The sequence below is a fragment of the Nestor notabilis genome, unplaced genomic scaffold (assembly GCF_000696875.1).
Source record: "Nestor notabilis isolate BGI_N333 unplaced genomic scaffold, ASM69687v1 scaffold7448, whole genome shotgun sequence".
Lineage (NCBI taxonomy): Eukaryota > Metazoa > Chordata > Aves > Psittaciformes > Psittacidae > Nestor > Nestor notabilis.
The window spans coordinates 9108-34692 of NW_009940620.1; the positions used below are offsets into that span (position 1 = coordinate 9108).

At 49.0% G+C, this 25585-nt stretch overlaps 2 protein-coding genes across 2 annotated transcripts in view; one reads left to right on the top strand and one right to left on the bottom strand.

Annotated features, from left to right (window-relative positions):
• Positions 1-6012, top strand: part of LOC104410319 (ficolin-2-like) — a gene marked incomplete at its 5' end in the record, with an annotated part of 9732 nt that extends 3720 nt beyond the window's left edge. Inside the window, 6 exon segments of the mRNA XM_010020452.1 lie at positions 555-581; positions 1054-1057; positions 3167-3296; positions 3690-3843; positions 4743-4872; positions 5760-6012. Of these exon segments, the coding sequence (XP_010018754.1) occupies positions 555-581; positions 1054-1057; positions 3167-3296; positions 3690-3843; positions 4743-4872; positions 5760-6012 (698 nt within the window).
• Positions 6013-12714: 6702 nt separating this feature from the next.
• LOC104410321 (dual specificity testis-specific protein kinase 2-like) lies at positions 12715-23144 on the bottom strand. Its single transcript, XM_010020453.1, has 8 exons — positions 22959-23144; positions 19190-19311; positions 18998-19046; positions 18148-18297; positions 16091-16264; positions 15455-15538; positions 14289-14375; positions 12715-12816 (listed from the first exon to the last, which is right to left on the bottom strand). The coding sequence occupies exons 1-8, from the start codon at positions 23142-23144 to the stop codon at positions 12715-12717; spliced, it is 954 nt and encodes a 317-aa protein (XP_010018755.1).
• Positions 23145-25585: the final 2441 nt, after the last annotated feature.

The following is a 25585-nucleotide window of genomic DNA, read 5'->3' on the forward strand; positions in this document are numbered from 1 at the left end:
GTGCTGCAGACGTTGGAAAATAGTCTTTTCTAGAGAAACCAGTTCCCAGAACAAGGTGGCACCCAGGAACTGAGCGCCAATGCACTGACTAGCTGGGAAAACATCCTTTTTTGCATGCTGATATGTAGCTATTTCCTGGCCAAAAGCACTAAAGACTTCAGCTGTAACTCCAGGAGGAGATGAATGAACCCACTCGAAAAGCAGCTATTGCCCCAAATTTCAGAGATGCCTGATTGAAAATGGGAAGTTCCCACAAAAAGCTACTGTGACAGAGCTGAGAATCCCCAATACACTCCAGAAGATGGAGCAGCAATTCCCTCTCCCTTCTGTCCTGCTCCTCCTGCTCTTGAGAGATGCTGCTGATCAAGAGAGCAGACAGGCCAGGTGGCAGCACCAGCTGAGACACAGGAGAGCTCCGTGGCTTTGCACCACTTGAGAGCCCTCACCTGTACGTTTGGGACATATGCAGGGGGCGGAGCAGATACTTGGGGAGTCACAGTAATCCACTTGCTTTGAATCATCTGTGATGAGCATTTTCGTCTTGTGTCTTGCAGGTTCAGCTGGAGAGCCTGGCTTCCCAGGTAAATTATGCTGTCCTGAATTTATCATATGAGCTGGTTTAGTTAAAATTCTACTCTGCTGTTCAGGAACAACACACCAGGTGGAGCAACTATAGAGAAATAAAGCCCCCCACATACACTGGATGGGGCTGTTTGGTGGCAGTTGTGCCCCACTGTAGGCTCAGCCCTGGCCCAGATGGTGTAAGCAGGTCCTCTCCCAAACCAGCTCTTCGGCAACAGGGGCTAACCCCAGCTCCCCATGCTGCTGCACAGCGCCATCATCTGCAGAAACCACAGGGCTTCCCATACCCCAGCCTGAGGGACCAGCCAGATTTGTGCAGACCTCTGACCTTCCTGTGCTATGGCAAAAGGCAGAGGTTCAGATGAAACTTGGTCACTGCCAGTGCCAGGGGAACATGTCTTTCTACCAGCACTAGCAAAAGGGTAGAGAGAAAACAAAGCTTTTCCCTGATGCCATCATCCCACATACAAGGGCCGCTGGCACCCATCAGTGGGCACTGGCTGCACTGAGGCTGCCCTCACTGGAATTTGGCTTGTAATAGTTGGGCACCAAGCACTGCTGATCTGGTGGCTCATTCAGCACATTTGCTCCAGCTGTCTCAGCTGCTCCCAAGCCATTGGCTCTGCCATCAGCAAATATTCCCCTCTTGGGGCTTTGACCCTGCCTTCACACAGGTGTGTTTCATCCTTCCCACACCCATCTGCTCCTGTCCCAGCCCAATGGGACTCACTGGCACGAAGTGTTGATACCCAACTCCATGGGCTGGCCAGCAGCAGGCAGAGCAAGCAGGTTCAATGGAGACATGTCTTGTGTCAGTCTTGCCATTTGGATCTCTCAGCCCCAGATCAGATGTCAGGGGAAAATATATCATGCTGGGTCCAAAAGTCTGAGAGGCAAGGCTGCTGCTCCTTGTGCATCTATAATGTGTGCCAACCTCCTGGTAGCCACCCTGTGTGCCTGTTGGGTGACCTGAAGAGTTGCTCCCAGTGACTGAGGGTGCTGGGTATCACCACTGTAATAACAGGACTCTGTGACTTGGGTTCCCACCTGCCATTGTCCTTCTGTGCTCTCCTTGGTCTGTGCAAATGGGCCTATGATGGGCTGGTGGGTCTTCTCTGATGGGCCCAGGAGCAGATGGGACAGAACTGTTACTGAATTACTCGTCCTGCCTGGTTTCTCTGTGCACCTGTTGTGTGCACAGATGAGTTAAACCCTTCTTGTAACATCACAGCTCTCTACCGGTGCAGCAGGATTTGTCTTGAAAAGCAAACAATGCCAAGTGCTGGAGGAGGGGAGGACAGGGTGTGGAAGGTGAAGAGCAATTGATTGGTGTCGTGTGTTCAACAGGAATGAAAGGAGAATCTGGATTTCCAGAAACCGGGGGTAAGTTTCATTCTGAGACGCTTCACACCACTGTTGGCTTTCCAGAGCAGATGGGGGTGGAATCCCTGCACCAGAAGTCAGGATAGTGCAGCAATAGTGACACTGAAGGACAGAGTAAGGAAATACCACTGTTAATCCATTTGCTTTGACAGCCATATGCAGCTTCTGTGTGTCTACTCTGTAATCCAGCCGGGCCAGAAAAGTCCTGTCCTCTGAGCCTGCCTTCTGTGTGTCTCAGGCATCTGTCAGGTCTTGAGAGCCTCTGTGTCCTGGTTTCCAAGATGAAACCACTAGAAACAGCTCTACCGACATACTGCCACTTCAAAGGCAGTTATACCAACACTCGAGGGCATCAGAGCTGCTGTAACACCAGATGCCACTGAATTGGCCCTTTGCTGCCCCAGACACTCCTCTGCCCTTTTATGTTTCCTGGGCATGCAAAAATATTTCACTAATAAGGAACAGGCCAAGTCCAGCACCATCCCTCCCTTAGGAAGGACACCATGCCCACAAGACAGCCTGGTACAGCTCTGCATTCGTTCATCAAACAGCACACTCAGACACTCACTCCACCACCACCACTGTCTCAGGTTATCTCCCAAGGCTTTCCCCTATGAAAGCCACAGAGGCAACTGGAAGCTGGGATGCCTGAAAAAGACCATTCCAGTCAATCCTTTGGCAGCTGTGAATCTGAGTTTCTATCATCACGTGTGGGTTTGGGGAGGAAGAATAAATTTGTACATAATATATATATGTATATATTCAAAAGTGACATCTGTCCAACCTGAACAGTTATCTCTATTACAGGTAGGTGTTTTTCTGTGTCACCACTCCTTTGCTGCTAATTACCCAAACACTCCCTGTGCCCCCACCCCCCATACATTCCTGAGCCTGGGCAAATTCCTGGATCATGAGTTTGTCATCCTGCTCAGAGCAGCTCCATCACCCAGGCCTCCAAAAGAGTCACTGCAGATGAGAGGAGTCTGAGCACCTTAGGCCATGTCTTAGAATGTGCCCATCTCCACTATGACATACAGACTCAGAAGTTGCAATGGGGGTTTGGCTCCCAGCACATGTGTGCCAGAGTCCTGCAGTGCAAAGAGCCAGCTAGGAGGTTGAAGGGCTCAAAGCCTCAGGCTTAGGGCATGAGGCTGATGTGCTCCCTGGATGCAGTGAACCCATTGTAACTCTTTCCACTCAGTCTCACCAGTAACGGCCAAGAGCTGTTGGGTAGAGGCAAGATCCTGAGCGGCTGGTACACCGTCTATACCCAAGGCTGCAACGCCACCACCGTCTTCTGTGACTTGGACACTGATGGTGGAGGGTGGATTGTGAGTAGGATGAGGACAGGCATGTTTCTATGTTCCTACAGAGGTTTTTATTAAGGCTGCAAAGGATGGCACAGAAATAGAAACAAAATGGGAGGAAAACACACACTGAAGGGACCAGCTAAGGTTCATGCCAGCAAGCCTGGGTGAATTCCTGTGGATGTAGGGGATTCTCCCAGGAGATGTCTCCGGGAGCAGGCTGAGTACAACAGACCCATGCCCTGCTTAAATCAGAAAATAATTTCCTCCTCAGTTCAAAGGGCACATGGAGGAGGTCTGTGAATGAGAGATTCCTCTGGAGTTTGGTCCCCAGAGACCTGTGGGAGTGCCCTGACACAGGTGGAGCATTTGCTGGGCTATCTGGGTGCTGAGAATGCTTTTGGGTGTGGGTGGCAGGCCTGTGGTTCTCCTTTCCTTCATGTTTTCCAGAGGCGCTGGGATGGGTCAGCGAACTTCTTGCGAGATTGGGATTCATACAAACGAGGCTTTGGCAACCAGCTGACCGAGTTCTGGCTGGGGAATGACAACATCCACTTCCTCACCTCGCTGGGTAAGGTCTGTCTCCGTCCTGGACTGGGGCCCTCAGAGTCCAACCCCAGAGTCCTTGGTCATTAAAGGACTCTGAACTTCCTGCATCTATCGGAGGCCCCAATAGTTAATCCTAAACAGCACGCAGGCCCTTGCAGCCCATAGTACACAGGAAATAGCATTCTAAAAAAACCCAAAACTATAAGCCAGGGAAGAGAATGAGCTGGTTACATGACCTATCCCAGAGATAGGCCAAAACATCTTCCTACTAGGACTGGTTGTGATGGCAGTCATCTTGTTCACACACAGCCTTGGAGTCACAGCTATGTACGGGAGTTCTGTGTGTGTAGCTCTCAGTGCCCATGACCACCCAACATCAGATCAGAAAAGGTGCTTCACAAGAAAGCCATCAATGCTTCTGCAGGAATTTCAAATAAATCATGATCTTGTGAGACAGTAGTAGAAGCTCCTCTTAAGTTCATAGAATCATAGAATCAAGTGGGTTGGAAAAGACCTTTAAGATCACCAAGTCCGACTGTTCCCCAGCACTGCCAAGGCCACCACTAATCCATGGCACTAAGGGCCTTGTCTACACGGTTTGCGAACACTTCCAAGGACAGTGACTCCAGCACTGCCCTGGGCAGCCTGTTCCAATGCCTGAGCACCCTTTCAGGGAGGAAGTTTTCCGTAATATCCACTCTAATCCTTCCCTGGTGCAGCTTGAAGCCATTTCCTCTTGTCCTATCACTTCCTATTGGGAGAAGAGACTAGCCACCTCCTGGCTCTATCCTCCTGTCAGGTACTTGTAGAGAGATACAACTCTCTTAAGTTAGCTCAGAGCTTCTTAAACCCTTCACCCTGAAATCCAGGTGTGTGGTCACCAATGAGCCCCGCACCACTGCTGTACACTTTCTCTTCTAGGACTCTCTGAACTCCGCATTGACCTGAGAGACTTTGAAAACAACTACTATTTTGCCAGGTACGCTTCATTCAGAGTTTTAGGAGAGTCTGAGAAATATAAACGGGTTCTAGGAGATTTCCTTGGTGGAAACGCTGCTAAGTCAGCAGTAGCTCACTGGGAAAGGCTGTTTTCTACATCATTTCAGAAGTGTTCAGCATTTATAGTGCAGAGGTGTATTGTATGAACTCCTTGCACCATCTACATTTTGGGTCAATCTTCAAAATTGGCTGTGGTACTTCAGGTGCTGAGTGGCCTTTGTGTGAGGGAAGGACAGGGACCCCCCTCACACACAGGAGTGTGACCTACAGGCCCAGCCACATGGTTTAGCAGCAAATGTGGAGCCTGCTCCTGAGCAGCACCTCATCCAATGTAACCTTCCAAAAGCTCTGCAGCAGCTGGGCCAAGTTCTCCTTTCAGTTCTATTGAAAGGAAATATTTGCACACAAGGTTTGGCATTTCCAGGGCTGGGGTGCTGTTAGCATCCCAGTGCATCAGCACTGCATCCTCTTAATGCCTGATGCTCTGTTTTGCTTTAAAAAGCAAATAAATCCTTGCTAAAATTCAATACCCCTCATGCAGGAACAAGTGAAACCAAAACCTGAGACAGCAATGTCCTGGGTTTACATGGCTTTGTACACTGCAACTCTGCCTGATAATCCAGACCTTAGTATGTCTGCAGAGAATCTGAGCAAGAGAAGTGAGCTGAGTGCAAGAGAAGTGACTCCCGTGTAACCGTGACAAGAACCTGGTCCATTTGATTCAGAAGCATAGATACGTTCTCTGTGCTTCAGCAGTCCTGGAAGAGCTCAGGATGGTCTGTTTCTCCAGGACCAAGAAGGAAACCTGGGCAACCAAGAGAATAGCAGGATTTATAAAATCTGCCTTGCATCCAGCAAGGCCCACTGATGCCCTGCAGTGGTGCTCAGACATGTCAGGTTTTGTGCTCTCTACTACAGTAACTGTGAATTTGTGCTCTCTGCAGGAGACTCTTTATCATACCATAAGAACATGCCATTTTCAACAACAGACAAGGACAATGACATGAGCTCCTTTAACTGTGCCACAGAATACAAGGGAGCATGGTGGTACAATGACTGCCATTACTCTAACCTGAATGGGATGTACTGGTTGGGTGTTCACGGAAGCTATGCTGATGGCATAAACTGGAAGACAGGCAAAGAATACCACTACTCCCATAAGCGAACGGAAATGAAATTCAGGCCAGTTTAACATTGCAAGAGAATGTCTGACAACCACCACCAGGCGCCATTCAACAGCCTAGAGTAGACACAAAACTAAGTTGTTTGAGGGCAAAATTGGACCAGGATGGATATTACAAGTTGTGCCTTTGGGCTAGAGCAGACTTCTAGAGACCACAAGATATTGGTGCTGATTTGAGCTCCTGTAAGCACCAGATTCTCACCCTGGACTATCTCCAGCAGTCCCACAAATGCTGACTGAGCCTGAGCATCTTTTTCTGAAAAGCGCATTACCTTGATTTAAACTGATGGTGAGGCTACTGCATCTCAGTAAAGCTTTCATATATTACCCTAAATGGTGATTACTGGTAATTTTCAGTCTTTCCACATATATGAAGCCTCCAATGGTCTTGCAGCCTGCTTTTCTGTTAGACCCAAGAGCCATCTGAAAGGCACTGAATACCTGACAGCCCACCGCTCTCTCCCTGCAGGCTGTGACAGAGCCACGACGTAAACCAGCATGGAAAGAACTGAGCTTCCAGCACAGGGCTGTCAGCACTGCCACCTGCTTCCTTCCCTCCCTACTGCCTCACACAGTCCGTGCTCCAGGACCTCAGGCTGGACCTCAGCTCCTGGAACCAGAGGAGTGTTGCCCAGCACTTCCCACCATGACACAACTGCAGCCACTTCCTCCAAGGCACATTTCTAGATCTCGATCTTTAGCCACTGTGGACCAAGAACTGGATACAGAACAGTCTGTGCAGCAACATTTTTGGTACCAAGACACTACATTAGTCCCAGGTCAAGCCTTGCACAAGTGAACGTCATGTAAATTGCCGAGAGGTGCCAGTATCTTCCATTTCACCTTGTTTCCAGTGGCATTTGAAGATAGGCTATCTGGTGGCAGATGGAGGCAGTTCATACAGTTACTGTGATGTTGTATTTGACTGTTAGCAGAACTGGTTAAAGGGGCTCTTCTTCCTGGGCTCCTCCTCCATAGCGGGGGAGAGCCTGGTGCTATCTCCTCCCTGCAGTGACAGACCAGAGTCAGTGGAAGCAGAGTATTTATTTGTGTATGTTCCTAATGGTCCCAGGTTTACCACACTACTTAGTGCATAGATGTGTAGCAAGGGCAGCTACACCCCTACAATACTGAATCCAAACTTTGTGGGTAAGAAAAGCAAAGAGGCCACTCATCAAGCACACCAGAGCCAGTCAATGATGTGCTAAGAAACAAACCTGAGGCTTTGCACCTCCCTATTCACTAGGTCCTGTCCCTGCTTACTTCTCCTTTTCAGGCACATGAGAAGTCTGAGCAGAGAAGCACACACTGAAAGCCCATAGACACTTCCCCATCTCCAGGAGCTGTGTTTTATTTTTCTGCTACTCCCAGCCAGTTTGACATGTCCTCAGCAGGAGCAGCAGCAGGTCTCAAGCATCCAGTTGTGCCTCACCCAATCAGCCACTGATGTTGTTGTCTCAGAGATGCCCAAGGTGCTGTCACAGTTCTGCAGAACCACAGACTCCTCTGTAGAGATGTAAGAGCTGCTGCCAACAGTCAGCTTTAACGCAGCTAAAAGTGCTGAATCCCCTTTCTCTGCTCCCCTCTACCTTCTCCTACTACTACACAGAAACTTTCAGTATTTAAATTTCAGCTGTGAAGGACACCGATGTTGGAGGGATTAAAAGAACACCAAGAAGAGTTCATGCAAGCCCATCTAGTTGATATTCCCAGACTGCCACCCAACTCCATGGAGGAAATGTCCAGGTATGACAAGCCATCACCAGTGCTAGGTGAGGTGGTTTGGACTTGGCTGCAGAGTGAAATTCTCATGCATCCCCTAAGCTGGTTCAGTAAGCCATGGGTTGGCACCACATCCCAAACCACTTCAAGGCAGGAAAATACTCCCTATGCTGATACAGCTATGTGGGGGAGAGGGTCTTTGGGCTTGATGGTCCATTTCAGGCACCATGCCTGCAGCAGTCAGAGAGCGTTTGTGACTCCAGCCAGGAAGAATTGAACCACTAAGATCAGGATCCAGTTCCCTGGGTACATACACATACACATGCCGCCAGCCTGCCGCTCTCACCTCTCCCCAGGAAGGGTTCACACTCCCCCAGTCAGCTTTCACATCTAACCAATGTGGGAAGAGGCAAGGAACACACCTGAGATGTCCTAAAGTAATATGTTCCCCAAACTGTCAGGATACCATCCAGTCCCTCTTGCTTTCCATTCTCTTGCCAAGGGTCCCCAGAAGAAAACCAAGAATAGCCCCAGTCAACCTGTGACTGATCCCAGCCACTGCTCCTCTCAAGGCTTTTTTTCTGTGTTCTGGAAAGCTCATTTCTGTGTTTGAAATTTTGTGTTTAGAAACCCTCTCCTGCTCATTAGTGGATCCGGAAAGGGCCAACCCTGAAGCCTAGAAATTACAATGTCCCTGGAGCTTCTCCAGACGTTTGCCTTGCTGCAAATAATGACAAGTGAGGCTGGGGGAGTCACCAGCAGAGCAGGTGGGCCAGGCTATGTGGTGTGTGGAGAGGACATGGTTTCTGCCATATCAAGGAGCAGGACACATGATGAGAGGCTGGAAGCATCTCTGATGGCTCATTGACGCACAGCCATCTGGAAGCAAAAGCAGGGCCAAACTAGTTCTCTTAGGTGCCACCAAGTCCAGCCTCCTGGCCAGATCAAAGCTGCCTCCAGCAATGCCCTCCTGCATTGCCTGGGACGTGGGAAGACTCAGGAGTCTGAACCACTCACGTGATTGCTGGCAGCCTCCAAGGGCTGCAATAAAGCTCTTTCCAAGGAGAAACACAGGACTTTGGCCATGTGCAAGTGCCCAGAGGTTTCACAGCTGTAAATCTGAAATCTGATTGATTCCAAGAAACTGGACTTTGGAACGAAAGGTCTTCTTCCTACCTAACACCAATGAGAGGAGCTCAGAGAACTGAGCTTCAGCACTGCTCTATGCTTTGTGTTTGGAAGCACCACACCTTGTGGTTCTGGCATTGTGAATAACTTCCTCAGATTTTCTGAGGTGTCCTTGTGAGAGCATTGCACCTGAAGAGTAACTAAAGCCACGTGTGAGCCAGCATGAAGCAAGCTGCAGCTGGGGAAGGGAAATCATTTCACTGTGTTTGGTCCTTTTGGCTTATGGGCTGCTGGGGTGGGAAACATGAATCGTACATCCTTTGCACTGTGTTTGTGCTCCTGCTGTTACCTTGTGCCCACCCAAATGAAGTGAAGGGGTGACTTAAGACATCAACTGACCCTGCCACAAACCAAGATACAATGGACTCAAAATACCACTCTGCCATGGCTAATGCTCTTCTGTAAGTTACTTCAATTAAAGGTTTATTATGCCAGGCTGATGGAGCACAAAGCTGTTCATTTAGTTGTGTTTGGTGCCTATGCTTGGAAACACGGCATTTCGGCAGCACCACTCAGCAGACCCAGGATGCTTAAACACAGCAGCCAGGGCTGATGTAGAAAAGACCCACTAGAATTTATTCCCAAATGGCATTTATAAAAACAAACAAAGACACAATGGAGGATGCAGGAACGCATGGCCCATGGGCACAGCATGGCCAAGTCCATGCCATCAGCCACCTGCACAGCAAGCGGACAACAGAGAGAAGAGGCAGAGGAGGCAGCTCCTGGTCTGGTCCAGCAAAGAGGAGCCTGCTGCACCACCCCATAACGTCCACCCACCATTGCAGTTACTTCAGTTCAGCGCCAGGATTCCAAGACATGGAATTCAACCACTGACCTGGCCTTTGCATTAGACTGGCGTGGAGAAGTCAGGCCCTGCATTCCCAGCACAGGGGCTTGTACCTGGACGGCATCTCAGCAAGGCTTCCCATGCTCACCTCTCACCAGTGAAGAGAAACTCCTGGCCCATGAAATGCACTAGACAAGTTCCCAGACCACTTCCGTTCTCTGCAGGCTCCCCAGTTGGTTTTTCTAGTCCACATGGTGCCTGCAGACAGTCTCAGTCCCACCTGCTCCTGCAGCAGGTACCAAAGGTCCTTCTAGCACGGACCTGATGTCCTTCAGTCACCTATGATCCAGCATATGTCCCATCATGAGACTGGGTGGGGCACATAGCAAACCCAGAAGAAACACAGTCCATACAGCTCAGACTGTGCTGGCTAATGCTGCGTGTGCTCTGTGCAGAAATTATCCACGCACACCCCTCAAGGTTTAATTCTTGAGCAAGCTTCTTACCCCCAAGCAGATAAATAAAACCAAAACATCTTCCTTCATGCCACAGCACCACCAAAGTACACACAACTCCACATACCTCTTCTACTATGTCCCAGTCCCACAGTTGTCTCTCTGCAGGACCAGAGTCAGACATACGGCTAGAGGAAGGATGAACCCAGTCTGTGGTAGGCCACCACCAGCACCAAGCCTTGCTGGTCCTGGGAATGGGGTGGCCAGCAGAGGAGCAGCCTTGCAGGGAGACAAGACGCCTTCACCCCATAAGAGGCCATCTGAGGGATCGGTATGTTGAGAGATCTTCCTTTAGTCCACTTTTGTAGGGGAGGGCAGAGGAAGAATAGACTCCAGCTTGGCAGAGCAGACAGCATAGGGAAGGCTGAGGAAAGGCTTTGTGAGAGCAATGCATCTAGCCAGGGACTGAGCCAAGGTGGACAGCTGTCCTTCATCTATAGTGGCCTTTGGAAAAGGCTTTGTATCCTTAATGTTTCGGTTGTTAGGACATACTGTTAAGATTCCTCAGTCTCAAGCCTACCCCTGTAAGAAAAAGTGCCCAGGGGAGCCTGGGAAGCCTTGGAAGGTTGCAGTTAGCTCCTCAGGTCCATCTCCTGGTAGTCAAATATATATCCCGTGACTTTCGTCCAACACATTGCAGTGATGCTGGTGGTGACTGCCTCTCAGTGAAGACACACACATGTATCAGTGCAGTTTGCACTGCTGCTGCAGTCCACTTCACTCCACTGGTCTGAAGTCACCAAAGTGGTGCAATTCAAAAAGTGGCTCCCTCCTCCAGGTTGAAAAGCTTCTATTATTTTCAGTCTTCTATTTCTCAAGGCTTTGCTTCCCCCACACTGGCAGTATCCAGCCGAGATGAAAGTATTTACTGGGCAGTTTAGTGTTGAGCAGGAGGTTTCTTGTGCAAGTAAGTCAGTATCCTGCAAAAGCGCAATGGCACCTTTGGGGAATGAGGAGCTGCAGATGCCCCCAGGAGCCCCCTGGCTGACGTGGTGACCCTGGTGCTATTGAGTGTGTTTCATGACAGCTTACAATTCCTTATGATCCCTGTTAAAAATGCACCATGCTCCTCCACCAGGTCTCTGTCCCAGCACACCATTGACACTCCCTTATGCAGGCACCACGGCACAGAGATGTTAGATATATATGATACTAAATCCAGCTCCAAGAGCTTGAGATGAGGCCCCCAGGCAAGTGTACCATTATGCTGGGAGAAAGCCCAGTCGGCTACACACTGCATGAATACTTTTTGGTAGACAGATGAATGATCATTGCTCCAAGAGCTTACAGTCTACAAGAACAGAGCCACAGCTCCACCACTATACAGACATTAGACCTATTTACACCCACAAACATTTTGGTCCCAGCAGAACATGTCTTTCAGACCAATGGCCCAGCAATCAGCTGACCTGGGGGCAGGGACTTGATTGCTCACCCCCTTCTTTTAATTTGTAATATCAGATCATTTCTAGCTGTTATTCTTTCCACCTCTGCTTGGGGTTCACAGCCCTAGCACCATCCTCTGACCCATAGAAGAAAACATGGTCTCAATACAAAGTCATTCCCTGCCTGCCTGAGCCCTGGTGCCTGTGGGGGTGTCCCACATTGCCAAGGAGGCAGAGAAATTGGTGAGATGCTGACTGATGATGTACCCAGCTCTCCCCCATTATGCCTCACAAGCTGTTGGCAATTAGCTCTTTGCAGCGGGACAAGGAGGAGGGAGGCAGAACCCTCCATTCTTGAGCCCCAGTCGAGGGCAGCCAGGAGAAATCCAGACTGCCATGTCTGACAAAGCTTTTCTGAGAGGAACATTAGTTGGTTAGTTGGTATCTTAATCAGGCACATCCTCCCCATCACCTTAGTTGGCACACTTTGACACCCCATGGGTGGCCCTGTCTGACTCTCCAAAACCTTGCCCAGAGCCTCCATGCCCAGGTGCACCCTGATCCAGGCAGAGACCTTACAGAGCATATCTGTCCTGCAAGGCTGTTGGGTGGGTGCTTTAAGGCTTTGAAATGTAAGGTGACTCCAAGCCTAACCAAGCACCCCAAAGCCCCTCTTCCTTCTCATGGCTAGACCCCAGCCCTCCAAGGCCATAGGGATGGAGAAGCGGAAGGCCCTGGGTCTGGGGGCCACAGGGAAGCAGGAGAGGATAATGTTTCTATCAGGGATCAGAAAACACCCTTAAGGGAATTCAGGTTCCTCCAGGATCATTTGCTTTTAACAAGCAAACAGACAAAGGCTGCTTGGTGTCCTAATTACATGTGTTAAAAACTTTAGCTAGGAAAAATACACCCTTGATAAGTCCCTTCTCCATTTTTAACCCTGTTTTCCACCCAAGAAATTAAAGACCAAGACTATGATTAAATAAACTCCAGCACATCATTTAGCTCTTCCCTTCCCACCTTTCTTCTTCAATCCTGAACACCCCCCATCCAAGGCAGTTAATTTACAGTTTGGGCAATTCTCTGCCAAGCCTCACAGGAGGCACGCAGCTCAGCCCAAAAGGGGGTTGTCCTTCCTAGGTTCCAGGCTCTCCACGACATCCTCCAACTCATCCAGGATTTCGGAGAATGATGGTCTCTTAAATGCTTCCACCTGGAATCAGAAGAGAAAGCTGAAGAGGGCACCCTGGAACAGAGGCAGCTGTTCTGCAGTAGCTCTCTTGGCTCCATCCATCCATTATCAGCACTGGTCTGGGTCACATGCCTGCTGATGGAGCTTTCTGTCACCACCACTTGGTGATTCAGGCCTGGGCTGCTGCAAAGAAGCAGCTGCAGGAAAGGTCCCATGATATGATACAGCTCAAGCAAAGGCAATGAGATGCTGAAAACCAGCCCAATGTAGAATCACAGAATAGTTCGGGTTGGAAGGGACTTTAAAGATCATTTAGTTCCAATACCCTGCCATACCCTGTCCTGGACAGGATGTGGGAAATGCCCACCCAAATAGCGTAGGGGCAGGTGTTGTGCAAGGAAATGCTGCAGGTAGGTATCAGAAGGGAGATGTGTCATTCCCTAAGTTTTTTTCACGGTCAGGATTTGCTTTGTCTCCCTGATCATCCATTCATCCTCAGTGGGCTGTGATCCCCCAGTGTATTTTGGGTGTACCCTAAATGAGGGACATGGCCAGGGACACCCCCATCCTGCACCCCGTCCAATGCTCCAAGGGCTGCCCTTTATGCCTGACACCATGGAGCCAGCCTGGTGCACCAGAAACTCCCCAAACCTGCACATCGCACAAGGGCAGAGAAGAACAGCCTCAAAGGCCATTTCTGGCAGAATCCCTTTATTATATCAACTTGCATTAGAAAGATGCCCTTCAGCGATACAAGATCTGAACACACGTATGTCTAAGCCAGCTCCTGACGTGAATCGTTCCTGTGATTCAGGGCAAGTTATTCACACATCCTCCAGCCCCATGCAAGGATTTATTTCCATTTGCTGCCTTGAGCTCAGAGCAGTTAGATGTATCACGATTACCCAGCTCCTCCACTCTCTGCCTGATTACTGCCTTTGTATTCTCTTTCTTTCACAGACGATTTTGGATCCTTGCTTTCTCTCTGCTTTGGACAGCATGGGGAGGCTTACACCATTAACCTTTCTGCTAAAGCAAGAAAGGTTGGAGAAATATGCTCTGATGGTATCTGTAATGCCAGGGCTGCTAATAGCAAGGCAGTACCCTCCAGAGAGGATCAGCTAGGTGCCTCTGCCTGCAGCCTGGCTTAGGGAGGGACTGAACATCACCAGCAACATGCTTCCCACTCTATGTTTGACATGCAAGGGAACAGGCAGGATCTTGAAATGTTCTGGGCTCTAATCCACAAACAATACACTTTTCCTAGCAGCAGACTTCAGAGTGGATTGAAGCATACTACTGGCCCAGGAAGATCTCATCACTTCACAGCTCACAGCAGAGCCCTGTGTGCTAGTACGGAGAACAGCAGGTTCAAGCTCTCCACAGTTCACAACAATTTTAGTCTCTGTAACACAAGTGTGATACAAAGCCAACAAAACCGGGGGGAGGGGAGGGGTGGGGGGGTGAGAAAAACAAACTAGCAAGAATCTCACCCAACAGCATCTAGCAGCAAGGTCCATCACCTGCTTGGGACATTCGCCGATCATCCCCTGGAAGGCAGCAACATCCAAGCCATAATCCTGTGAGGAAGGGGGAAGAGTAAGTACATAGGAAAGACTTCAGCTATAATGTCCTTTAAAAGCTCTTTATCCTTCTCAAAGTGCCAAAGCATAAAATGCTCATGGTTTAAACCTTTTAGAGTCTCTATCACAGCTACTTTACTTATGGCTATGCAAAGGTACCAGGACAACATCAGCTCTGGCAGGGCTGCACAGATAGTAAATCATTAGCAGACCTGGGAGACTGCAGCATCCTTTTGCTTGATCTGTGCTATCCCTGTCCAGGTAGTATGTGTCCTCCTGGAAAAGCTAAGACTAAGGCAACAAGAGCCACAAAAGGCAAAACCAGCAGAGGAACCAGCACCAGGTGCTGAGCAGTGGTTGCCAAGGACAGGAACAGAGTCAAAAGGGTCCAAGCAGTCCAGCAATCAGCAGTTTCCATAACTACAGCTTTGCCCCTCCAGACATCATTACTACGATATGTAATTCTCCTTCATCTTGTGAACACAGATGTAGCATTATTTGCTGTTCAGTCTCACAGAAACATGGAATAATCTCTGGTCACTGCAGGCTCTTTGCATTGCTCCTTGGAAAGCAGCAGTTTGCTGTTTTCCTGCTGGGTTACCCTGTTCAGGATAAACTCTCCCTTCCCAATTTATGGAAGGGAAATGTTGTAAATGCTGAAACAAAAAAGTCCATGTTTTTAGGGAAGTTCACTGTTTCCACATGAACTGTGGATTATCTGCAGCATATTGCAAAATAAGCGTATGGGATGAAAGTTGTGTTTAAGCTGCCACTTCAATGGAGAAGCTGAAATGTCAAAGTAAAATGAATTAAGAATTAATAGAATAGAATTAAGGTCTTTAAAAGGAAGTACTTCATCTCAAATTGTTGATCTAACAGAAGTTTTCAAACTATAGATGCACTGAACTCTTGTGCACCGAAACTTTTGAGATCAGATTTTCTCATGGATAAACCTCTAGAGAGAAACCTGAGTGTGACCCACATACACACGTGTACAAGTCTGTCTGGTCCAGAGTGCAACCACAATCTGGTACCACGGAGAAAACATGATTGAGATTGGCCACAGGAATCGTTACCTGAGTCCTGGGAAGCACTTCAGGGTCAGCTGGGATCCTGCCCAGGATTTCACAGAGGACAATGCCAAAGGAAAACACATCCACCTGCAGGAGAGGTGAAAGAGTGGGAGATGGGACAGAACATGCACAGAAGCAAAGCATGAGAAAGAGGAGTACCAACAACAAGGTCCTCCAAAAAAACCCCACAAACACTGGAGATGAAGGCAGCAAACTCCTAAACTTCTGGCCTTCTGAACCCACACAGAAAGACCTCATCTTTAGAAAGCCTGCCCCATGCTCTTGTTCAATATGTCTGGTGTTTCTACCACAGCTCTGGCACCCACCCCAGATCCTGCAACAGGCTCATCAGGCTGTAACTCATCAAGCATATTCCTCAGAGAGGCTTAACTGTGTTTGTCCACAGTGGCAGTCCATTTCCCTAAAAGTTTAATTTAACAAGGCCACATAAGGAACGTGCAAGTTGCTAAGTAAAACATTTCTGAGTAAAGGTCCAGGTAGCAGAGGCAGCGTTTCCCAGGGAAGGGAGGCAAGGGCTTTTCTGCTGTTGAGACATGTCACCAGCAAGCAGAAGAGAAATCTCCCACATTCACTCAGGGGCTCTGGGAATGAACAAAGACCTGGAAGCAGTTGCCATACCTTCCGGTCATAGGGCTCTCCCCGCAGCATCTCAGGAGCCATCCAGAAAGCAGAGCCCACCAGAGACAGCTTCCTCTCTGCATCCTTCACAGGCAGCTCCACCACCTCCCTGGCCAGTCCAAAGTCAGTCACCAGCGCCTCATGGCCCCGCGGCGTCACTCGAATAAGGCAGTTCTAAAAGGAGCCCATGGGACATGGCATGACATGCCTGGTGAGGAAGGGCCTGGACACTTCACTGAGCAGCATCTCACCAGCCCTCGGCCCAACCTTGCCATTGCAGGCTCTCCCCTCTCCAGAGACCTGCATCCCAGCAGCAAAAATGGAGTGCACGGAGCAGATATGGGATGAATGAATCACATCTGAAGCCAGGGAAGATTCTTGGAAGAAGATATTCAACAAACATGATGATCCACATCCTTTTATCTGAAGGAGACCTCAAAATCTTGCATGCTGACCCTGTTCAGCTGTGGCAGCATCAAGCCACAGCGCTTCTCATTGCCCATGGCTATACATCCCTAACACTGCTTTCTGGAGGAATTCCATAAGGTTTCCCAAAACCCCAGCAGTTTCAGCCTGATGAGGATTTCCTCCTCAGCGTCTGCTCCCAGGGAACTAGCTTTCTGCAGATGGCTCTCACTAGAGAACTGGATTTCAGGTAAGCATGTACACACATCTCTCCCCTATCTTCAGCCATCATCACTGCAGGTTTCTTAGGTTTCCCTGGGAAGGACGAACCTCTTTCAGGGGTTCCACCACAGCAAGACAGAAAGGACAGGCAGGGACCTCCACCACTTTCTACAAGCAGATGTGGGAAGCTCCTGAGCTCACCAGTCACCACCAAATAGGAAATTACATCTCACCTGACTTCAGAGCACACTGGCCAAGAAACCTGCGGTCAGAGTGAACCACGTTCTTGCCTTGTCCTCAGCCTGGTAACTGAGCCAAGTAAACAACCTGAGAATACAGAGGTGAGTTTTATTCCTGTGCTGGTGTCTCTCAAAACTGTATCACTTGACTGGCTTCCCCACTGCCGATCTTCATCCGTATTTCAAGTTTTTCTTAAAAATCTCACTGAGCACCAACAAAAACGGCTGTAAGAGATACAACACTACCTACCCAGCATCAATTGCAAGGACTTGCAGGCTCCATTTCAGTGAATCACCAAGCAAGCTTCCAGCATCAGCTGAGACAGACATGATCCAGGTTGGTGGTCAACCCCTCAGCTCACATTCCCTGTGGTATCATGATCTACCATAGGGTACAGACCTACCTGAGGTTTCGGTAGTTTATCCAAGACAGATCAACAAGGCACTGTCCCACCATACAAGCGGCAGAAGAAGAGCCACATCAAAGCCCATCACCATGAACAAACCTTACAATGGCATACCACAGTGCTTGTTCCTGCCCCCATCAAGCAGCATGAGCCCATGCTGAGAGAAGCAGCCACTCAGGCACAGGGCTAATACATCAGGAACATGATGTACCTCTATGTTACACCCAAAGCCTGCCTCCAGATGCCAGTCTGCACAGTTAGTGAGACCCATGGAGGTGACCATCCTAAAACTGGTGATGTAGACCCACTGGATCAAGGAAGAACAACTTCTCTGCACTTGAGGAGATAGATACACTTCTCCTGAGCTCTGCTGGTGCTCTGCACACAGACAGGTACCATCTCACGTAGCATTCGTTTCCAGAGCCTGTGACCAGCTCCTGTTAGCAACAACTTCCCCTTTTCTGTGAGCAGGAAAGGAAATCTCTAAATCTGGAAGAGCTGTAGGCAAAGAAAACCATGTGCAATCCTGCACACATTTCCATCTGGTTTCTTTTCTGAAAGCAACTGCACTAGGAGTAATTATTTTTATGTCTATCTGGGTGTCCTGCTTGCCAAGTGATGAATGCAAGGTAATGATGGGTTCTATCAAGAAAGCTTCCTTGCCTGCAGAGGGATTAGCATGGAGCAGAGGATCAGTGTGAGGCCTCATGGTTACAGCCCTAAAGGGTCCTCTACACAATCAACTTCAGCAGTCCAGAGGAGATGTCCCCTTTCCAGTGCATACCTTGGAGTTGAGATCTCGGTGGTAGATGTTCTTGGAGTGCAGGTAGATCATGCCTCTGGTGATGTCAGAAGCTAAGTCCACTTTTTCCTTCCAAGTCAAAGCAATGTCTTTGCAGGCCAGGAGCTCCTCCAGGCAACCCCCATTCACATACTGTGGAACAGAGGCAAAAAGCAGTGGCTGTGTGGTCAGGCACAAGCTCTGCTGGAGCTCCCAGGAACCCCTCCTTCAGGTTGAAGCTTGGGAATACCACTGTGTGCAGGGGCCCCTGTGTGTGGTATGGTGCAAATACCCCTCCTGGAACAAGTAGTCACTACACATCTCTGGGCTCTGCCCCACTCCAGGGACACTGTACAAGCCAGATGCAGTTCTCACTCACAGGCAGAAAACTAGAGGCAAAAAGCCTAGCAGCAGCTCAGTGAATGCCTTCTGCCACCAACAGCATAGGAACAAGGTGAGACCTCCCCAGTACCAGCCCAGGCTTGTCCATTAGACCACACCACCATTCCAGAGCCACTCTGGAGGTTCTGCCACTGTCTGCTTGACTTTCTACTCCTGGCTCCTCTTCTCCCTGCCATCTGGCCCATTCTGGCCCTTTGGTGGTACCAATCCAACCTGACACACTTTTTGGTTATCCTGCTTGAATCTCATGGCCCTGCAGTGACTCTGAACAGCTGTGGGGGAGAAAGGACCAGAAGCTCCTCCAAGGCAATCTTGCTCATCCAGAGCCATTCACAGGCACGCGAGTTGAAGAGGTGTAGATATGCATTAGAGGATATCTGCCATCCCCCCTGCCAAAGAATCGCAGGGTCGTTGCCTGCTCACAGCACACTCACAAGCTAGAAACCTTTACCTCCAGAATTGGGTACAGCTTGTCATCCTTCACACATATCCCAAGGTACCTAAGCAGAACACACCAAAAAAAGAAAAGCAAAGAAGCCATCAAGGTCCAGCTCAATCCCTCATTGCAGAACTGCCTTAGAGACACCAACCCAACTCCAGCCCCAAGCAGTGCCCACTGCTCATGGCTGGAGGATGTGCCCACCTGACGATGTTGGGGTGGGACAGCTTCTGTAGCAGGCTGATCTCACGTACAATCACCTCTTGATCCACGTCATTCTTGTAGATCTTCACCACCATTACTTTAGAAGCAGCAGCCTGGGTCACCTGGAGCCAAATTTGGAGCAAGACACCTCATAGCTTCCAGAGGTCTGCCAGCCCCTCTAGACAACAGCATCCAGTCCCAACCAAAGGCTTGAATCTCATTTCCCTGCTGCCCAGAGCTTTTGCTGTTATTTGCACAAGTGCAAGGTGCTGTCCCTTCCACATAGGCTCCACTCCAGTGACACCTGCTTGGGTGGCTGAGAACAGCTACATCCCTCTTGTCCCAACACAACACTATTTCTCTGCCAAAATTTGTGGGTTCTTGGGCTCTTTGGAGGAGTTTCTCAGCCCACCCTCGGTTACCACAGAGCTGTTCTTCTCCCCTCTAATGCCTTGATTCAGTGTCCTTTCCCAAGCACAGCCTGCCCCCACATCTCCATCCCTCCTTCCTACCTGGGCCTTATCAGTGCACCAGGCTGCTGGCCACACTCCCCATCCCCAGTTCCTCCTGCACCCCTACCCATGGCCTTCCACCCAGGCTCTGCCAGACAGACCCAACAAAGGAAGCACAGTCAGCTCATCTCTCTCCCACATCACAGGACGGAGGCCCAATGTCTGCTTCCCAGCCACATGCTAACCTGAACCTCTGCTATGGAATACCACCAGACATTTCATTCCTAGAGTTTCCCCCACTCAGGAATACTGGAAGCGAAAGAGCAGCAATCAAAATGCTTTTCCCCCACCTTAAAACACTAAACAGACTGAGAAGGCATTTTAGGAGGAAATTTGTTGTCCCCTGTGGAGGCACCAGGGCTGGACAGTACTGAATGCAGGGATTTCATGCAGAGGTCCTGTGGCTCTCAGCCCTGAGAGGACCATCCAGGGCCCCTGTACAACAGCTGATGTTATCCGGGTTGACAATCCAAACAGCAGTTTACAGACTACATGGCAGAGCACTGTGGTACTTCAACATTTCCATTCTCAATTAAAACAGATGCTGTTTTAAGGAACACCGATGTATCAGATGTGGCCCACAGTGATGTCCTGGCAGCTCCCCCAGGGGTAGCAGAGAATCAAGCCACATGTCTAATTTTCTCTCATTTTGATGTTTGTGGGGTTTTGTTTGTTTAAGGGAAAAATATTTAGACACAGCATGAGCTGGCTTAAGAGCAGCACTCTGAGTCCCAGAGTGTCACTCTCTGTGATGGATCACTTTACAGATAAGGTTACTAACTCAGTTGAGGGGAACAAAGAGCAGCATGTTAGACTTACCTGGGCTGGAAGGACAGAAAGGGTCATTATAATCAGGGTCACAAAACAAAGCATCATGAACTACTGCTTCATTTCTGAGGGAACTCGACCTGATAGTCAATGTTATCGCTGAAATAATTCCACCTCTCTACTTGAGCAGGTCATAAGGAAGCCAGAGGTATGAACCCCTCACCTGATGGGACTTCATAACCACAGACTGTGGATCACTAACCAGATGTAAATATAAAAGATGCTATCAATCATTTCTGCCCAAAGACTGTGAGTGTCCTTATGCCCAGCACAGAGTACAGGGAGCATCTGAAATCTGGAAGATCTGAAAAACTTTCAGAAGAGCTAATACTGAGTTTCAGCGAGACTTACTATGCACAAACTCTGGTAGAGACTCTGAGCTACATTCAGCTTTTAGGTGAGGTTGTATGTCCCAGCTGGACACCAGTGGAGTTCATAATTACTCTGCCCAAGCTGGTGGAGTCAGTGAGCACTGGAGGGGTTCCTGTCCACAGGACAACGTAAAGTCCAGCCTGGACTGAAAAAGAAATGACTGAAAAGCAAGGGTAGACCTACACCCCAAAACCAGCAGTGGGAGAAATAGGCAATGGGCAAAAGGTAATGGGCTCAGAAGGCCTCTTCCAAGACCACATATATTCAAATATAAATAGTTCCTTATTGCACATCAGAAAACTAAGGCAGAGAAAGAGGGAAAGCACCTTGTGCCCAGGTCATGCAATACATAACCCACAGAGCAGAAGGCTGTACGAAGACCTCTTGAGTTTGAGTCACCAAGCAGAACCAAGTGAATTCTCCTTCCTCAGCCAAGCCACATGTAACTCCTGAGAATGGGCTTACCCAAAGTAAAAAAGACAGCAAAAGCAACAGGCAGCCAGCACAGGCAGCACCAGCACTGCAGGGAATCTATGTTCTTCCTGAGAGAGCACTTTGGAAGACACCATCTGTTGGCAAAGAGCTTCAAAGGACCATGGCCAGTGACGCTTCACAGCAGGAGTTCTGGTGTTCAGGGCTATGAGTCCAGAGGGGAGTGGATGACCCAAGAGGACCACAAGACATCAGACCACTTGCTTATGGCCATACTTGAGTACCCAGACAAATGTCAAGTCCCCACAAAGGACTGTCCTTGTCCCACTGTCTTTTTGACTATTTGACCCATAGCATTTCATTCAAACTTTATTTTTTTTACATTTCTTTTTCTGCTTCTGATTCAAGAAATTATTTCATTTTCATTCAAGATCACGTCTTCAGCCTGCCTACTGCTGGAATTTCATTCACTACCAGGGCAGGAGGAAACTGTCATGCACAGAGGAAACAGCAACTGTTACTATGAAAATCTGCTAGATAAAGGAGAGAGAAAGTGATAGCGACAGCATGTTGTGTAGGTGGGGAAAAAAAGTACTAGAAGGAGGCTGTGGTGGGAAGAGGTATTTGTCATGTATTGCTCTAGTATGCAAAGAACTGCCACAGACCTTTGTCTGGAGATTTCCCTTGAACAGCTTTAGCGCACTGTCCCAGGACCTGGCAAAGCAACACAACATCTGCTTTTAAGAGATGATGGTCGAGTCTTACTTCCTAATGTGAAGCACCTCCTTTCACTTTGCTGTGGATAAAGCCAAGGGCAACAGGAAAAAGAGACCCAAGTCCCATCCACTACCCCTAATGAAGCAGTGGCACTCCCAGGCTGAGGAGTGAAGCTAGCAGCACCCTGGATCCTGTGCTTGCTCAGAGAGGGTTAAACAAACTCCCACACAAATAGAACTTGGTGCAGGGAGGAACTTGACAGTCCCAGTGAGAAAAGCAGTTTTATTTTGATGACACAACAGCCTGCGCTGGCTTGCAGGGAACCATGAGTCTCCTGACACTAAGGCAGCAGAGGCAGAAGCAGATGGACCAGCAGCCTCTCCTAGCTTGACACTGCCCCAGGCCTCCTGCTCTTCCTCAGCATCACCATATCACAGGGCAGCAGCTGGGAAGGGGTGACAGTGCTGGCATCTCCACAGCTTGTGGGCGGTGGGTCTTCTGGGAGACACACAGAGCTTAATTTTATGTTCTTTTTCTCTATATATTTTGCTACAGTTCTGGTAACAAAACAGAGAGCGTAAGTATCCCCTAATCTCATCCAATACCCAGATTAGCTCCCTGACAAGCGTGTTGTATGGCAAGGCAACAGTATCAGTGAACACTGACTGACCAGGTCCTCCTATCTCCTTTTTCACTATGAAAGGGGAGATGGGCATCAAAGGCAATGTGCTCTGTGTGCAGAGGGGTTGTCCCTTCCTCCCTCACCTCATCCAAGCTGCTAGAGAATGCTGGGAGGGATGAAGACAAGGAAATAAGTTTGGGAACAGATTTGTCAGGTAAGGCACTATCTACACAGCCTCAGCAGCTGCTCTTACACAAGGTCGTGGGCTGTCAGCATGTCAGTTTACCTTGTAGACCCTGGAGAAGAAGCCACTGCCTATCAGCTCGACGTTGAAGTTTTCCCAGAACTCCAGCTTCCTGACAGCTGCGCGCAGCCTCTGCCAGCGGTCCACATGGTAGTAGGTGTCAGACGGTTCACCACAGCACTGCATGAGGCCAGAGGGCTCTGGTGCGATCAGCCCCGCTTCACACATCATGGTGGCAGCAGCTAAAACACAGTGTGTTTCACAGTAAGCCAAGAGCGGTATTTGAACATCAAACAAATACCTGCATTAGAGACCAGGCCTTGATGAAGCCTCAGGAAATGAGGGAAAGTAGATGAGGCACTGAGATGATGCACCCTGCAGCACATATTGCACCAGAACCCACTGGAGTTAGGCCTGCCTTATGCAGGTCGTATTCAGATTTCTTTAGACTAGGACTTAAAGATGTTAAATCAGCATATAACTTCTTATACCTCCTGAAGGTTTACAGCAGGTTGGATGCATCACCTTCCAGACATGATAGTGCAGCCCAGGAAAAGTCTAGAGGTCTTGGTCTTGCTCAGCCAGCTTATGTTGGGTTAAAAGCCACTGTGTCTAAACTGGGCTTTCAGTATAGGTCACATGCCACATACAAATGCCAAACCCATTCCCACAGAACTCTAGACAGGACTTAGCTACTATTGCAAACAGAGGGTCATGACTTGAGTGTGCTAGCAGGAAACAGTCTTAGAAGGGTCCTCACTTTGGCAGGTGCCTACAGTTCCTTATAAGCCCTAAAGAATCACAGAACAAGGAAATGCCCCAGCAACCCTCCTGCTGTCTGTGTCCCGAATTTGACTCCAAGTGCCTCTGCTGAACTGTCTTCCTCTTACACTGCTCTGTTTCTCACACTTCCCTCTCCAGTCACCTCATGCTGATCCCCTTCCTGCCTTATATAGCACCAGACTCACGCTCCTCCAAAGCCATAAGCCATTCTTCTCCTTCTCTCACATTACTTGCCTCTAATTACTTCCAAAATGCAGAGGAGGCAAATCCAGTGGAAAAAGGGCTTCCATCACCCTGAGGGGGGTGAATAAGGCACCGCTTCCATATAATTGTAACCAACCACTGGTACACTACAAAGCTGTCTGAACACCTGCCACTGGCAGCATGTGCTGATTCCTGCGGCTCCAGCAAACTGCTTTACCAGACTGTGACCAGGTGAGACAACAGTCAACAAAGAGCAATTTTTCAATGCTTCCAGCTGAAGCAAAGGTAAGCTCTGCTCTCCCTAAGCTTCTGCCCTAGGTCTTGCACCAAACAAGGAGCTCTATCAGCATTCTGTGGATCATTTCATGGCTACTTTGCTTCTACAGGGAAAGGCAAAATTTCCTAGAATCATAACATCCTAGAACAGTTTGGGCTGTTAGCGACTTTAAAGCACATCCAGCTCCAACCCCCTGCCACAGGCAGGGATACTGTCCACTAGACCAGGTTGCTCCAAGCCCAGTCCAACCAGGCCGTATGTGGCCTTAGACATAGATCTCCGAAAGTCCTGGGCAACACACCAGGGGTTGGGGCTTTTTAACTATTAATTTGCACTAATAATATTAATAACATTGGTGTTAATATTAATAATATTATTAATTTCCATTGAGACATGCATAAAATGTTTACACCAGCTACCTCATCCCCCCACAGTCCACCCAAGATCCGGAGAGCTGCCAAACAAACAGGCTCATGCAGAAGCAGGAGACAGTGAAACAGGGAATTGTAGGTTAGGTAATCATTAAGTTGTAACATGTTTTATAAAGAAGCTTTGTGACTTGTTACAAATGGCAGTTCCTGAAATCAGCAAGGACTAGATAAAATTAGCAGTTTCTCACAAGAAATAGTTCCTAACTGGCTGAAGCTGAACTTCAGCATGCGCAAAACCAAGGGGTGAAGAGTGCACGGTGAGGAAGACCTATGGCCTTCATCCTCTATGACCGTAAAAGACCACCACCAGGAGACACTGCACAGGCGCAAGGAAGAGGAGCCCTAATTTTCATACGAAGCGGGGACAGGTCATACATATGTACAGGCGTATTAGGAAATCTCATGTATATGCAACAGTTACTGTATAAATTTAGAGCAAATTGTCACGCCAGGTGCACACGGCTTTGGAGGGACGACTCCCCGTGCTGCCCAGCGCTGAATAAACATACCTACTTTACAATCTTACAGAATGTGGAGTCTGCTTTTCGCACGTCAACAGTACTCATCAATCACACTCAGCGCTGCACCAACGGCACTACATTCCCACAAGGATGGTACCTCTGCAAGGACCATTCTGCAAGGATATCTGGTGTACAAAATGGCCCAGCTCCAGCAGAGCTCTTGGGAGATGGATGCAGCAGGGCAAGGCTCTGGGTGCACGAGCCTGGTGGCAGGGTGCAGCAAAGGGCTCTTATTGCCCAAGGCCGTGCTCAGTGTGTAGGGCCATGGCACAGGAGGGCAGACACAGGAGGTGCTGCAGCTCCAGGCCAAGCAAAGTGGTACTTCATGCTCAGTTGGCAAGACACAGAGGAACTCCTCTGCATCCTGCACAACTGACCAGGACATAATGCTAACAGCTGATCTAACTGATCCTGCTGACCCCAAGCCACCAATGCACTCTCAGCATTTACCCA